At 39.6% G+C, this 17,670-nt stretch overlaps 1 protein-coding gene across 1 annotated transcript in view; it reads right to left on the bottom strand.

The window, feature by feature from the left end:
• Positions 1 to 17,670, bottom strand: part of FGF9 (fibroblast growth factor 9) — a 49,237-nt gene that overhangs the window by 25,736 nt on the left and 5,831 nt on the right. Inside the window, exon 2 of the mRNA XM_014060535.2 lies at positions 4,485 to 4,588. Within this exon, the coding sequence (XP_013916010.1) occupies positions 4,485 to 4,588 (104 nt within the window). The remainder of the gene's footprint in view (positions 1 to 4,484; positions 4,589 to 17,670) is intronic.

Here is a 17,670-nt window from a genome sequence, read left to right as displayed (position 1 = left end):
AAAGGTTCCCCTATATATATATGCTAGTCGTTCCCGACTCTAGGGGGTGGTACTCATCTCCGTTTCAAAGCTGAAGAGCCAGCGCTGTCCGAAGATGTCTCCGTGGTCATGTGGCGGGCATGATTAAATGCCAAAGGTACATGGAATGCTGTTATCTTCCCACCAAGGATGTCCCTATTTTTCTACTTGCATTTTTATGTGCTTTCAAACTGCTAGATTGGCAGAAGCTTGGACAAATAATGGGAGCAGCGCTAGGGATTCGAACTGCCGAACTGCCAACCGTTCTGATCAACAAGCTCAGCATCTTAGCCTCTGAGCCACCACGTCCTATTTACTTACATTTTATTTATAAAATAAATAAATTAATTCTTCCATTTACTTACATTTTATTCCCCTCATTCAAATTACACCATTATTTAAAAGCCAGAACAACTGCAGAGTTCTCTTTTGATTGTTTCACATTCTGAAAGGTTCCAGAAATTCAGATGTATTGATAAAATTTGCAAATACAGAACTTAATGGGGGTATACCATTATATGAAGAAATGTAGAACTTGGCTCTTACAAATTTATTGCCTTTTATTTATACCTGTAAATGTTTTGAGAATTGAATTCTACTCATTTGAATGAGTCTAGGTTAGGAAAGGCCAAATTAAACTGAGGGAGAGATACAGCTAATCCTCCACTTAGGACCACAATTGGGCCCAAAATATCTGTGGTTAAAAGAGACATTTGTTAAGTCAGTTTAGCTCCATTTCACAACCTTTCTTGCCATGGTTGTTAAGTGAGTCACTGCAGTTGATATGTCAACTTAGTTGTTAAGTGAATCTGGCTTCCCCATTGACGTTGCTTGTCACAATGTCACAGAAGGGAATCATATGACACTGCAACCATCATAAATATGAACCAGTTGCCAAGTATCCGAATTTTGATCACATGATCATGGGGATGCTGTACAGGGCGTAATTCTGAAAAACTGTCATAAGTCACTTTTTCCAGTGCCATTGTAACTTTGAACGGTCACTAAATGAACTGTTGTAAGTCGCAGACTACCTGTAGAGAGACTGAGAGTGGTCTTCAATTGATTTAGTTCTCCTCAATTGACTGAATACTACAGTACTACTTTTGATAACACAATTACATAACTTCATACCAGCACAAAGCAGTTTTTCCTCTGACTGCCCACTTGTACTAATTCCTATTCAAAAAGGAATGAGGCAAACGTGCATTCTAGTCCCACATTTTCCATTTTAACTCCACGAGCCAAACTTTAACAATGAACTACATCACACTAAACTGGCAGTCCTTCTTTATACTAATGACACAACATCTTATCCACAACACAAGTCAGATTAAGGCAGAGAATCTATGCCCTGGGACCCATAATGTAGACATTACAACTTAATAATCAGCATTCCAAGACAAAAATCAGTGATCATTATTCAAAAGTAGGATAGGCACAATTACTACCATATTTTTTGGAGTATAAGATTTACCGGAGTATAAGACGCACCAAGATTTTGAAGAGGTAATTTTTTTCTAAAGTTTTTGCACTCTGCAGATCTACCAAACCCTCTGCACGCCTCATTTTTTGTGGGTCCGTTTTTTGCCAAAAAAAGAGCACGCATAGCCTTTAGGAGGCTTATAGAGTGCGCCAGAGGACTGGGGGGGAGACGAGCACAAACGGCCCATTTTTTGCCCTCCCCAACCCTCAGGAGCACTTTGCAGGCCTCCCAAACCCTCTGCACTTCCATTTTTGTGAAGGGGGTGGGGTTTTGGGAGGCCAAAAATGCTGTATTCAGTCTATAAGATGCACCCAGATTTTCACCCTCTTTTTTGAGGGAAAAGGTGTGTCTTATACTCTGAAAAATACGGTATTTGAAAATGAGATCTACATAGAACAAATCAAGGCCCTTAAGTACCGGGGACCATTTTTAAAATCTCCTTCTATTTGGACGAAAACAAATAAGTACTTTCACTAGTCCATAAGATTGCTAACAGTTTTATTTTTACTAGTAGAAAAGAAAGTGTCATATGCCTGTTGCCATAATCATTTAAAATGGTAAGGGGACTAGACCTCAGATTTCCTCCGATATGGGTTTCAGTTATCATGGGGGGAAAAAACCTGAATCAGACCTCAAGTCTTTTAGCCCAATTTTTGGTTTCAACTAGACATGAGAACACAAATGTGGAGCTGAAACAATATATCTTTCATACTGGTCTCCTTGCGTAACTGGAACACAATCTATGCTATTACACAGTTTGTCTATGGAAGACTTACAATTCAGCCAGCTACTTTTCCAATGTCCCTTCCATGCCGCATCAATTTCTCCCAACTTACATTTGGTTCCCTGCCACCTATACTAGTGTTCTATAATTGTGTTTCCCTATTTGAGAAGCATTGTTCTAAGAGCATGATCAATTTATGATTTTGCCCATTGTGGGAAATTGCACTTTATGTCCTGCTCTTTTTACACGGTCTGCTGCATACATTTCATAACTCTCTAACTGCTTAATTGCTTTGGTAGGATGGGGAAAAAGTTCTTTTACAAGCCCATAGATCTTAAGAAATATCATGGCACATAGCTACATTCTGGGGCTAATAGCTTGCACTCGTCATGTTTATGTGAGTGAGAGAGGGGAGGAGAAGGGGGTACCCACACCAGTAGTAAGTAATTTGCTTCAGCATTCTGCTTTTCCCCCCCTTCCCGTTGTGCCTTTCTGATATGTAATATGCACTGACAGTTCATCTTCAACTATAAATATTTACTAACTTTCTAAAGCTGAGGAAGAAAAAGATACAAGATACTGGGACCCGTTTTTCTGAATAAAAGAGCATTCCCCCAAGGATCATTTATTATGGCTGTATGCCAGCGACATCACTTGCTTTCCCTGGTTAGGAAACTTGAAAGGAGGGCAGATAACAAAATTATTAAGCAACTGCTTATGTAAGGCTTTTGAAGTTAAGGTTATGCTCCTAAGGGGATTCTGGAGATGGAGTTTCCATCTACTGCAAGGGTGTCAAACCCCTGCCCATGGGGTGCATAGATCTAGACCTGGAAACATTGAGGGACCAGCCTATGGTGCCTCTGTGAGCGAAAGCAGCACTCAGGACGACTGCAGGTGGCCCTCCCAAGCTCCGTTTTCGCTAGCAGAGCATTGCAGGAGGCCGTTGCCGCCAAAAACGTAGGTCAGGAGCCCATTTCTGCTGGCAGAGCACTTGGGCCACCACAGGCAACTCTGATACAAGTGATGTCAAGCTGGTCACGCTCACCCTGGCCACGTTCCCCCCCTCCCCCGAGGTCAAACACAACCCTGATGTCGCCCTCAATGAAATCAAGTTTGACACCCCTGATCTACTGTGTCCACCAAATGCAACATGCTCCAGTATAGCTGTCAGATGCCATTCAACCTATAATGGTTCCATATGGACTGGAATGACTTAGAATTTCTAAATATTCTGCTATATCAAATCCTACCACTGTTTATTTATATGCCATATGAAAACCTTGCCAACAGCACAAGAATTATACATCTATTGTATTCCTTGGCTGTTCTTGGAAAAGCAAGCAAGGTCAGGTTTTCCTGATGTATCAATCATTAGCAAATCTCAGGATTATAGACAATGTTGGGAAATTGGAAAAACAGCTCAGAAGAAAATGGAATACATAGCCTTATTTTTGAAAATTACAGGAATGTTTTCAGATAATCACCAGGAATTAATTTTGATTTATTTTATCTACATCTAAGAAAGATAGCTGCTCTGTGATGCTATCCAAGTGATATACCAATACCACTGTAGATGAAATAACACAAACAGCAGCTCTTGAAAGTGCAAATACAATCTGATCATCTTATTTTTCATTTACTAATAGCAATAGTTACTAGTAAGATCTTATTTATTAATGTATCTATTACATTTATATACCCCATTTCCTCCAGAGTTCAAAGCAGCCTAAATTTTATCCATACAGAATTATCACAACAGAAATATTTAGTAATAGAAAGAACCAAAGTTAACTAATACATTTTATGCCTCAACAAAGATTTAAACCAAAATTCAATTATTCCTTTAAAGGTGCAGTTATATAATTCAGTTCTCCCACCCCAATGCCTAGTTTTACATCATCATCACCATCATCTTAGGTAGTACCTGAATTGTTAAATTTCCAGTCTTAGATTGTGCACTTAACTGTAGATTACCTACACATAAAGCAGGTTAATAGTGCTCAAAAATTAAATTCTAAGCACAGAAGAAATACATACAAAAATGTGCACCTTTCTTTAAATGAAATCAAAGATTCACCAAAATTAATTTAAATAAAATTGGAAAAATAAGCATTGATAGATTTGGGTATCTTCTTAATGATGTTAAATAATTGCTGATGATATGGTTGAGTAATATATTTTAAAAGAATCCCATTAGACACAAAAATAATCAAAATTTACTAGATAAAGACATATTTTAAACTGTAAAATACTTACCGAGCCATATAATTCTCCTTTTTCATTCATTCCCAAATAAAGTCCACTGTCTACACCTCGAATGCTGACCAAGCCGACTGCTATACTGATAAATTCCAGGATACCTGCAAAATATATAAAGCAAGCGTATTAACATAGCTTTCATTCTCCTGTTTTAATAGACTTGTCTTGACTTTTAATTGACTCAGACGTATTGTTAAAATTGTAGCTGTTTTTCTGCCAAAAAGAATAATGTCAACACATTTATTAGAGTTTAGCAGTTATTAGAGCTTCAGGTAGTTCTAATGCAGGGCTGTCAAACTCCTGGGCTACAGGTTGGATGCTTCACGCGCTGGCCATGCCCATGTCCAGTTGAGTGAAGGGGGGGAAAGTCCTGATACGTCATGTGACGCTGCCATGACAATGTGAGTTTGACACCCCTGTTCTAAAGCATAAGGCAAACAGGATACCTGCGCCCAGGATACCTGCGAGACCACCTATTGCCAACAGTAGCATCCCACCGTCCAGCGCGATCCCACAGAGTTAGCCTCCTCAGGGTGCCGTCGGCCAGACAGTCTCGGCTAGTGACCCCCAAGGGGAGACCCTTCTCTGTGGGAGCGCCTTCCCTCTGGAATGAGCTGCCCTCAGAGCTTCGCATAATCCCCGACCTCCGGTCCTTCCGACGCACCCTAAAAAGTTGGCTTTTCCAGCAAGCCGGCCTGGCCTGAATAGAATAAAATATAGGATTAATTTGGTTGTTAATTTTAATTTAATTTTTAACGGTTCATTGTAAATATCAACTGGGTTTTTTTTGGATACTTTATTTAATGTCCCTTTTAATTTTTGTAATATGAGTTTTATTTTATGTTGTACGCCACCCTGAGTCCTTGGGAGAAGGGCGGCATATAAATCCAATAAACCTAAACCACACAGTGTTGAGCTTTTCCTCAAATTATTGCGGAAGAAGAACAAATCAGTATACAAGAATAAAGACAAGGGGTTTTAACACCTACAACTGTTAATTGATCAGGTATTTGTAATCTGATATGTTACCCGCATCTGTATAGCCAACCCATCTTCCCCTCCCCTCCCCCACTTTATCCCAATTTAAATTCTTCTTCAATCTAGCCACCCTATCCATCTGATGAAAGTGAGCTTAGGTCCGTTAATAAAATCCGTTAGTCAGAAAGGAGGCTACCTGACTTGTCCTTATTATGCAACTCAGGCTTCAAATGAACGTCAAACCAAAAGATGAGGCCTTCAAAAAAAGTAACTTGTTCAAAGATATTTTTATAAGTCCTTCTAATGAAGTGCCTCAGCAGATGCAATGACTCAGCTGACTGTTCCCATGCCAGAACCTACAGATTGGTTGGAAAGAACACTTGAGGGCTACTTTAAAGAGCAAAAGCACGACAATATTTATGTGACAGCTATGAAAGATTATTCAGAATCCGGCTAAACACATTGCAGAATTTAACCCAAAATGTCTAAGCAAAACATTTCCTGAGCATCAATTTTTAATATGACTGAAATGTTGAAAACTTCAAAAAAATGGTTAAAGCAAAGGTACAGTCTTAAAATGTACATGAGAATAGGCAAGGGTTGAGTGGAAAGAGAAAGGAGAGAGAATTTTAATGGATGGGAATAAAGTCATAATCTCTACTAATGTATAAGGAAAACATGACTATTAGAAAAGCACACATTAAATTTTGTAAAATAATAATACCTGCACATCTTTCATAAAAAGTTATTGCGGGATTCAATAACCTATCTCAGCATCATCAATCCAGCAACAAGGGAAAAAATTGGCAGGTAAAAGTTCTGTAACTTGTCATATAAAGTTCTATGGAACTATTATTGAGCTTTGCTATATATATTATTCATTACTACAAAGGCATCCAATTTACAACTAGGATAATAGTAGCCTACTGGAATCCAGGCATTAAAAATTACTAGAATAACAGTTTTATCAAATAATAAACAAACTAAAATAATCAATAGAACAATCCATGCAAAATTATGAAAAAAAATATGAAAAAAAGCAAGGATAGGGAAATTGGCCAGATAAAAATGCAGTAAGCTTGTTCTGAATGTCCAAGTGAAGTTCTAATGCTAGGTCTTGACTTTAATGACAAAATCTATGAGACCAATTGTGCTTTTTGCATAATTTTGCATGGATTGTTCTGAACAGCAGCCGACCATCAAAGATGGCAGGGAGAGCTAAGAAGGGAATCAGGACAGAGAACCCCAGCTCTCTTTCTGATGCTTCAAAATAGAACTCAGGTTGTTGATTGGGCTATTTTTGAACTATTCCAGGAAAACACTATTCCCTTTGAATATACTCATTAAAACAATTTACAGAATGAGTTTGAACAATGATTAAGCTTGCTAGTTTAGCCGTCTGTCAAAATTTACCTCTTGCCCAACCTATCCTAATAGAATTACAGAATATCACCAATTGGTGATATTGGGTGGAATAGAAGGAAAATGAAACCAAGAGAATTCTCGTCCTCAACCACACCATGTCTTGTATAGCAAAAGCACTTAGCCTTATATACCGCTTCACAGTGCTTTTACCGGCCTCTCTAAGCAGTTTACAGAGTCAGCCTATTGCCCACAACGATCTGGGTCCTCGTTTTACCCACCTCAGAAGGATGGAAGGTTTAATCAACCTTGAGCCTGGTGAGATTCAATCTGCTAAATTGCAGGCAGCCAGATGTCAGAACGATTGCACTCTAACCACTGCACCACTGCGGCTCTTTATAGAGAATTATGGTATATAGATAGCATTGTTTGCTAAGCTAGAGACAGGGTGGATTTGATTTAAATCAAGTTGATTTAAATCACTAGTAAAAAAGCTTCATTTAAATGAACTCAATTTAAATCATAATTTTTAAAGAGCAACCATCCTGCAGCAACTCCTCCTCTGACGCGCTGTTGAGTCACCAACTATTGCAATATTGCAGAATATACAGCCTCATGCTACATAACTAAGGTCCATTTCATGCTGAATAAACTAAATTATTAATGTATCTTTAAAAGGAAACTATCTTTAGATAAATTTTTATTCCCAAAGCATTTTATTAAAATAAATTTGATAAAAATAAAAAAAATCCGATTTAAATTTTTTAAAAAACTGTTTTTTTAAAGTCATTGGTTTTTATCCACCCTGGCTAGGGACCACCAATGGGATAGCGAATGTTATACTGTATAAGTTTCTGTTGGCATGAGTATAGCACTAAAGTGCTAGATAGCATTTTAATTTGGCTATGAAGAATAGCCCTGAATTACTGATCTGTAATACATACAGTCTGTGTATCAGAATGTAAAGATACTTATTTATGAATCATCATGCCAGCTGCAAATGGCCACTTCCTGTTGGATATAATGCAACGTTCTTTCAAAGCTGCATTCAACTGTTTTCATTCTGCTGTTGAATGTATGCAGCTTACTGCAATTCTCCTTGAGACTTTTAAAAGGTAACCAAACCTATTTTTCATCAGCAAAAAGTATTTACAAAACATGCTAAACTGTGATCTGTTTAATCATCATTTATTATGACCAGAATAGCTGGGTTCATATGATATGCTGGGCCATTTATAAGCATAACTGGTAGATCTTTAAAATCACGAAGTCTACGTAGCTCTACCCAGAATTGGAAGCAAAATTTAATCCAAGCTTTTCTTCAATCCAAAATCTGCAACTGAGGTCTGAATTAAGGCTTCCTTGAAATAAAACTGTTGTGTATCTGTTCTACTCTCCACAACAGCAGAACTAAACACTTTGCAATGCAATCTATCCCACTGTAACTTACTTTATTGTTAAGCCCCATAGAAGGATGCTCCTCCAAGCAGTTCTTCTAATACTGGATTAAAGATGACATCACCCTTAGTATTTAAATCTCCCTCAAATCCTGCTGTGCCGCCTTATAGGTAGTACTTGATTTATGACCTCAATTGGAACTGGAACTTTTCCATTACTAAGTAATGCAGTAAATACTTTGATATCCTGATACCAGCACACAATCCTAGGTATCTCAGAATTCCCTCTAGCACTGATGGAATTAACATGTTATTAACAGAATAATAAACCTATAACTACTATTTATATGCAATTCACTAAACCACTATAGTTTTAAAATTACAATTGCATCCATAAAAGTACTGCTTTGTTTATATTAAATACCTATGATCTTTACCATCTGTTGGCAAGGTAGTACCTATCAATAGAAGTGATGACTTCACAGCTTGATGTCAAAGAATCTGAAAGAATGCCTCTCCTTATATGTGTCTACCTATACCTTAAGGTCATCTTCAGCCATCCCAGACCATCATCTCATCCCAGCTCATAACTGAAGCTACTTAAAACCATCTTTACCTATCCCAGGTCTGAAATTGTGTTTTCTGTGTTCTTACTGCACAATGAATACAATCTAGAACTCTTAAATCAACCTATATGGTGAAGAGGTTGGGATTTCCCAGTCTCACTGGTTGCTTTAGGCTGTTTTGGGTATGACTCTTCTCTCCAATCACTGGACACTGGCTTCCAAGGCCATTTTGTTTTTGGCTGCATAGCACAGTTGTTTTCAGAAGACATCTGCCACCTAATGCTTAACCAGCACCTACCAAAGTATTTGCCAAATCATAATGTAATAAGTTTCCTTATTACATGGGTTTAACGGGTTTTTTTTGGGGGGGGGTGTTTTGGAGAACATGTGAGTTCAATGCTGCACAAGTTAATTCAAACAGGAAATAAATGAGCTCTGCTATTCAAAGTTGACTCACTTCCATCCTTCCGAGGTGGATAAAATGAGGACTCAGATTGTTGGGGGCAATATGCTGACTCTGTAAGCCGCTTAGAGAGGGCTGTAAATCACTGTAAAGTGGTATATAAGTCTAAGTGTTATTGCTATCTATAAAGTTCTGGTTCTATCCTCAAGAGAGATATTATAGGTTTTCTGATGTTTCTGCTGACAATGGCCATATCATCTGTGGTTTTGAGAGGGTGGATGAGAAGCAGCTACACTTTGTGACATTTCGGTTATTCCACATTAGAACTAGCTAAGGATGAAACTCTTATACTGCTGGCTGCTCCCTCCTGTTTCACAATGAGCCAAAGTATCACATTAGCATGTGAGCAAAGTTCTTCTAACATGGGTCCATAGCATTCTTTTGAAAGAGTGCTAGAGCATCTTCAGAAAAAGTTTTACTTCCAGGACACTAGCAAAGAGGAAAATCTATACCAGGGGTATCACGGCCTGCAGGCTGGATGCATCATGTCTAGCCCCTGCCCAGTTTAGCTTAAGTCCCGATATGTCATATGATGCCACCATGACACGGGTCTGACACCCCTAGTCTATAACTGAGCAGAACCTTCAGGAAAACTCCTTTCCTACTTCACCCTGTTGCTCTCCTCCATGACTGCAATCTTGTCAGTTGAGCTGTTTTGAGAAATGGGTTTAACATTTTTCCAGAAGATGCTTAGACCCACATTCAGAATTAGCATGCCTAAGAGATAACAGATGAGAGGCACCTCTATACCTATGACATATTAAATGAGCAATTTGAGTTAATCCAGCTGGTTCAAATAATTTAATACTCACCCATTCCCACAAGAGACATTAATGAAGTTAATTAGTGGTTGGTTTTCCTACTAGTAGGTAAGTGCGTGACCCGACAATTGCGCGATAGACATATGCGCGCTGACAAAATAGTGCCGATTAAAACGCGATGTCAAAATCGCAACAAATTTGCGACAACAAAAGCGCGATGACAAAAGCGCGATGACAAGCACAATAAAATCTAAAAAAATTTAGGATTAGGGTTAGGGTTATAATGTATGTATACGCGTCCCACTATGTAGTTTGTTGATGACGAAATTTTGTCAGCGCGCATTTGTCAGCACGCTTTTGTCAAAAATCAATTAGCGGTTTTGTCGGCGCGCATTTGTCTGTCACGGTTTTGCCAGTGAACCAGTAAGTGATGTTTGATGGGTTGAAAAACATGCCAGGGGATTTATCATTTGCTTTTCTTACTTTTTCCACATTGAAAACAAACTACCATTCCTTGAGCATCTTTATTGAGAGAATAAGGATTAGCAATGGGATCAGCAACATTTATGGCAAAAGATTTTTAAAAATTTGTTTTAGATTAAGAGTTTTCAATGGATCATGGCACACTACAGTTAACCAACTATGATTAATTTCAAACAAGTCGATTTCATACTGAATGTGGAACCTATCTTCCCTACCCATAATTATAATTAATCACAGTTTAAGATTTAGGTTAAAGAAAATGGAGACAAGGTAGAAATTATAGGGCTATTGTTCAACTTAGTAGTATTAAACTAAGCATGACTTATTCAAAAAGAAAAAAAACCCTCAAGACAAAGTAAAACAGAATTCAAGGCCAAAAGTATTAGTCTCAGAAATGGGCTAAATTTCACATGCATGTTTCTTAGCATGTAAAACTATTTCACTGCACTCTTGAAAAAATGGCTGAAAATTCCAAGGAGAATTTTAAGTACCAAGAAGAAATTTCAGACAGAGAAATATAATGAGGTAACATTCAGTACATCAAGAAGTAGGACATGGCAATGACAGATATCCAGGGCAAAAACTGTGACATTGTACTTTCTGTAACAGAGCCTGACAATGCTTAAACCACTAAATTATGAACATCAGAGTTTTTACAAATGTTGGCTTGGAAGACATATGCTGGATACTCTTATCAACTTAATGGGGGGGGATCTGTAAAATACCAAGTCATAAATCATTCTTTAAAAACCAACACAAGGCAAAATGGGCAGCAAAGAAATCTAATTTAAAAAAACCTGACAAGCACATACCATGCTAAGCCAATAACCAAACAAACCCCATTATGGTTTGCTACATAGCTGAACCCCTAAAAGAGGTGATACTTTCATACCAAACTGTTTTCAACTTGCACTAACCTCCAAAGCAGTGTGAACTGCTGCAGCCTGAAAAAGTAGGGAACTCACCAAATCATTCTAATCTGATCTGCATTCCCTGCAACTGACCAACAAGGAATTTCAAAAGCACAATTTGATAGCAAACCCCTATTTTAGTTGCTGCAGGTATTAGAGAAGGTAGAAATTAAATCCCTCTCCCCAACTCCACAAAAAAAAAGAAATCAAGACAAATTGTGTACACATGATGGGAAACAATATCCTGAAAAGGGGAGGATATAACCAACACTACATTGTTTATAACAGTATCTGAAGGTATTTTTAACTTAAGATTTATAATTAGCCTCCCTTTGATCCATTCATTTTGCCTCACTTGTTCAAAAGCAATACTTGCATCAGCTGGATGCACCCACAGAACTAATGAAAACGTCCAGTTTCAAGGGAATTAATATATCAGAGCACTAGGATTGTGTAGGTTTGAGGGTCATCTTAATGATACAGTTATCATCTTCTATCTGTTGAACTGAAAATATCCTGCCCATTGCAATTGTCTCATCAGATTCTCTAAAACAGCTGGCATTCTAGTTGAATTGTAGAATATGCAGTTGCTGCATTTCATCTGCAGTCTTTCTGAAAATCTGAACTGTGTTACAGCTGCAGCTTTTCCTGGTCTTTGCACAGATCTGACTGCTGCATCATCACCAATGTGAGCTGGAGTCACAAGCTATGCATGGAAGGTCACAGACTGCAGAAGGATGAAAGAAACATGTATGTTTTTGCTTTGTTTTTTAATTTCCTGTCCTTCCATCTATTTAGGATTAATTATCTTCCATTCAGAAATTGTTTTTGCCTGGAGAAGAATGTAAAGAAAACTCCCTGAAGGTAATGGGAAATATATTTGCCAAATGCCTTCCCATTTCAAAGTGTTGGCTCTGCTTCCAGAAGAGCATAAATAATAAGAGTTAACAGGCATCTTTTATTTAAGGAATCTATAACTCTACAGAAAAGGGAAAATCCACACACCTGCCAAATGTTTCGTTTTTTTTAACTGCCCATCATTAAAACAGGCAGGTGTGTATGTGACAGGAAGGCTTATATTTTGCAGGAACCTCTAAGAATCAAGACATGTGATTTAATTTCCATCTCATTTTTTCCTTCTACAAATGCAGGGCAACATATGTAGTAGTGCTTACTGTTTTATACATTTATCGTGAGCAGTTAGGAAAGAATTTGTAATACAAAGGGAATACCCTATTTCTTCAGTTTGACATAGTCTGTTGATAAATTTCACGGATGCCAAATACAGTGATGTGAGATAAAATCTTATGTCACTTTCTTGCGGTCTTTGCAAGATGTACAGGTAGTCCTCAACTTAATGACCACAACTGAGCCCAACATTTCTGTTGCTAACCAAAACACTTGAGTTTTCATCACTAGTTGTTAAGTGAATTGTGCAGTTGTTAAGTGAACCTGGCTTCCCTGGATGACTTTGCTTGTCAGAAGATGGCTTGGAAGATTACAAATTGTGATCACATGATCCCAGGACAGTGCAACTGTCATAACTATATGCCAGTTGCCAAGTGCCTGAATTTTGATCATGGGGATGCCACAATGGTCATAAGTATGAAAACTGGTCATAAGTCACTCGTTTCAGTGCTGTTATAATTTTGAACAGCCAGTAAATGAATGGTTGTTAAATCCAGGACTACCTGTACTTGGAAAATTAAAAATGGTAGTTTGCCATAACTCACAGCTTAGTTTGTATCTATGCACACTTGCCCAGGGGGAAAAAAACAAAGGTTAACTTAAATAGTAGAAAGTATTTGAGGGACTTAAATAGGCAAGACAAAGCAATTGCAAGAGCTTCCTTTAGGTAAGTAGAACAGTTGTCAGTAGCCAGGACATTATGGTAGTCATTTTGGGTAACAGATAAACTATCCCCTATGCCAGCTATTTGAGAGATCCAAAAATGCCAAAACGACTATTGACAGCCTACCACTCAAGTACAGAAAAGACGTCAGAATGAAACAAGTTATTTGAAGCTCTGATTCCAATGACTTGCTCAGATCAAGAATCTAAATTAAAGCACTCTTGATAGATGATTGCTCAACCTTCACCTGGATATATTCAGTAAATGGGAGCTCACTACTTCTCTAGTTACTTGATTTTACTTTTGATCTGAGAGTTAGTTTGGTTCAGAGGTTAAGGCTAGAAACTGGGAAATTGAGTTCTAGTCCCACATTAGGCATGAAATCAACTGGATGACCATGAGCCATGAACTTTAAACCAGGGCTGTCAAACTCCTGGGCCCACGTGCTGGCCACGCCCACAGGCAGTTTAGCGAAGGGGGGGGAGTCCCGATATGTCACGTGGAAGCATGATTTTGACACCCCTGCTCTAAGCCCTGAAAGGAGGCAATGGCAAAGCACTTTTGAAAAAACCTGGAAAGAAAACTGCAGGGACTGCATTTGCCTGGAGTCAACGCTAATTCGAAGGTGTGCACATGTATATCCCCTTTGAATTGCTCATTACAAGGAAAATAACTTCTGATATTCAGCTGGAACCTGCTCTTCTCAAATGCATTATTCCATGTCCTGTCCTAAGACATGGGAAACTTCTTCTAGGCAATATCTTTTCAACTACCATATTTTTCGGAGTATAAGACGCACCAGAGTATAAGACACACCAAGATTTTGAAGAGGCAAATTTAAAAATAAGTATTTGCACTCTGCAGACCTCCCAAAAATGACCTGTTTTTTGTCCAAAAAATGGGCATGCATAGCCTGTAGGAGGCTTATAGAGTACTCATGGGGGCTGGGGGGGACAAATGAGCAAAAAATGGCCCATTTTTCACTCATTTTTGCACTCCCCAGCCCTCAGGAGCACTTTGGAAGCCTCCTATAGGCTATGCCTCCTATAGCCTCCTATAGGCCATTTTTGCAAAGATGGTGAGTTTTCGGGAGGCCAAAAATGTTGTATTCAGTGTAGAAGACGCCCCCAGATTTTCACCCTCTTGAGGGAAAAAGGTGCGTCTTGTACTCCGAAAAATACAATATTTACCAGCTGCTCCCATTTGCTCTTACTATAGCCTCTTCTCAGGACTAAACATACCCTGTTCCTTCCACCTGTCTTCAGAGAACTTAATTCCTAGACTCCTAATTCTCCCTGTTGTCTAAACCACTTTTATAATAGGGTAAGCAGAATGCAGAATAAACTGGAACGTTATTTTGTGTAATTTAGAAGCCATAGTTCTGCACCTAAAACTGTATTTGTCTTTTTGGCAGTCACATCACATCAACTTACATTTAGTTCTCAATAAGCTATTATTCCTATTTCACCAGAATCATTACCAAGCCAGAACACCCCTATCTTATACATGCAGATTTCATTTATTTTTCTTAAGATCATTTTGCATTTCTCTCTGCTAAGTTTCATTCCATTCAGCCAGCTTTTATTTAATATTTCAAGTTTATCAGCAGATGTTATGTCAGTCTCTACTAACTTACATTCTGTACTGCCAGAAAAACACAACTCTGACAAAACTGAGTTATGCCACTGATCAGCATTTCTTCTCAGGAGACACCAATCTTGACAGCTAACATGCCTATCCAATCAATCCACCTGACAGTTCATGGGCAAAAAATCTATACCACTTAATAAGGCCACATTCATAGGTATTATTCCCAAATTCTGTCAGAAGTCAAACTTTTCCAATAGGTCCTGCATAATCTAACACACTGTCAAATCTAGAAATGAAACAGTCCTGGGATGGGGCAGTAGGGTGGAGATGGAACAATCTAACAGTTGGCTATTTAATGGTCATACCTAATTAAATGCCAAAGTACTCCAACCAACTTTTCAAAAGACTGCTAATTAGAATGTCAGAAGATATAGTCAAATATTTTGTTATAACCAAGATAAATTATGTCTAAGGCATTCCAACAGTCTACTTATTCAGGAAGTTTTAAGGTTTGCCTGAGTGAGGAACCAACTGAAAATTCCAGGGATATTAATTAGACCATGTTGAAAAAATATCTTTGAAGAAGTAAATGATAAGCCACGCCCCAAATCCTTGCAAGGATACAGTCACATCACCTCCTACAGTTCTATTCCATTTTGAAGGCTTCTTTTTCCCCCCTCAAGATTCTTGAAGGTATAGATACTTCTAACATAACTTCTCCTCCCTTTCTATTGTTTCTGTTCTTTTCAATAAATTGCATCCTCAGCTGCTAAATTCCTGTTTGGAGAGTCAGTCAGATATTCTTTACATGTTTGATTAAACACTTCAGATATGAAGCATAGTTTAATGGATCATCTGGGCTTCCATTAAACTATGGAAGTTGGGACTTAACTGGGAAATTGTCTTAATAAATGAATAGATGGTCCCAAGCATTCTGTATTGCTTAGCTTGCCCCACAGCTTGGATTTACACAATGTACTAAAATGTAAATTTGAATTAAACACATTTCCTAAGGTCACATTAGATTTGACCGATTACAGACCATCAAGACGTTACTTAGTGACTACAGATATATTTTCTTCATGATGATCTCTCCCTGACCTGCTCCTTCAGCTTTTCCAACATTGAGCTCATCACCCCAATAATTAAGTCTATTGACCTTACTGCTGATGGTCCTATTCTTTTCTTCTATCTTTTTCACCATTAAACCCTTCTCCAGAGCTCATAAGAAAGATTCTTTGCTCAAATGATAACTGTATTATGTTCTGGCTCACCTAACATGTTAAGAGAATCCCCCGGCTTCCACACAAAACCACATGCTGTCCAACTCTACCTTAGCATGCTGTACAAAAGCCAACTACAGAACCATAATGTTGGATACACTTACACCAAGTAACCCTTGTTCAATGCATAATCTGCCCAGGCTATTCAGTACTCTCTTCCCTGGTAAATGAGCATCACAGTCTCCATTGAAATTTTTCCAATTGTGTAAAGGGCAGCTTCCCAACCAGATGTTCCAATGTCAAACAACTTTTGCCTACACAGCTTTACCCCACAAAAGTCCTGAACATTTTTGCCATCATTACATTTTCTAATCCTGCTTTCTGAACAGCAGAAAACAAGGCAATCTCCTTCTGAAGGGGCAAAGCCCTGGATACTTCAAACCATCTTTTGTACAAGCCTATTAGGGGCAGGGAATAAACAAGGAAGGCAGATACACACACCTAACCCTCCGTTTACAAGGGAGCACACACTAAAACAAGCCTGGCGGCTGAATTTTAGTTTTGGCTCTGCGGCTGCACGGTGGAAGGAAAAGAAAGGGCCAGAAAAGACAAAAATAGCTCCCGAAGCAGCAAGCTCTGTTTAGCAGCCGCAGGCAGCGAAGGAAATAAAAGCGGGCCGTGAGGCGAGGTCAGTCCTCCGAGGGAAGAGGCTCGCGCGTCCCTCTCTCTCCAGTCCTCCGGCACCCCCTTGCTCTTCAAAGGCCTCAAACCGGGGAGAGCAGCGGCAAGCCTGGGCAGAAAGGGAAAGGGGCTCCCTCCCTCCCCACACTGTCCCCAAAAGTGTTACTGCGGGTCCTCTTCTCCATTTCTCTGCAACTGGATTCCCTAACACGCTCTGGGTGGGTGGGTGGAGGGAAGCAAACACCTGCAGTAGTTGGGCTTTTACGCCCCCGCGGGACGGATTGCAAAAAAAAAAAGAGGGGGGGGGGTTGCGGTTGACCCTGAAAGCCGTTTGGAGCCGTGAGAACAAGGCTCCCCCATCTCTGCGCTGCACAATTCCAGACGCCAGTTGGGGGTCGTCCAAGAGTTAGAGCTTTCCTTTCCTTGCCACACCCCACACCCCTGTCGGCCTTCCCCGGACCCCTGTGGCCCAGCTCCCTAGTTTTCGTGGGTGCACTGCAGATTTGCCAGGCGGTTGAAGGACCTCGCCGTGCGGACGTTCGCACTTCACGGAGATGTGCGGCCCCCCCGCTCCTACTCGGGACGGCGCTTGGGCATCAACCTTGCACCAAGGTTTTTCCCTACGTCAGAATTGGCCCTTGCCAACCTTATCCGGGAGGCGCGAACCCGGTCCTGTCACGCAGCTGCCGGGTTCTCCCTTCTGCCCGCTATTGCGTAGACAAGAGCTCCCTGGATAGAGCGCGCGGCTCCCAATGGCGCGCGCGCGTTCTGTCTCGGTTCCGCGGCCTTTTAATTACTCGGCCTCAATTTATTGGACAACTAAAACCGTGGATGGTTACTTTGCGGTTTAGTCCATTTTCTTTCTCCTGCTTTTGCCAGCAGTTAACTGCGGGAAGGGGAGGGGCAGTTTTCAATT

This window comes from Thamnophis sirtalis, unplaced genomic scaffold (assembly GCF_051295495.1).
Source record: "Thamnophis sirtalis isolate CommonGarterSnake01/CBP01778 unplaced genomic scaffold, rThaSir2_p1.2 scaffold_8, whole genome shotgun sequence".
NCBI classification, from domain to species: domain Eukaryota; kingdom Metazoa; phylum Chordata; class Lepidosauria; order Squamata; family Natricidae; genus Thamnophis; species Thamnophis sirtalis.
This window is presented reverse-complemented; position numbering and strand designations above follow the sequence as displayed.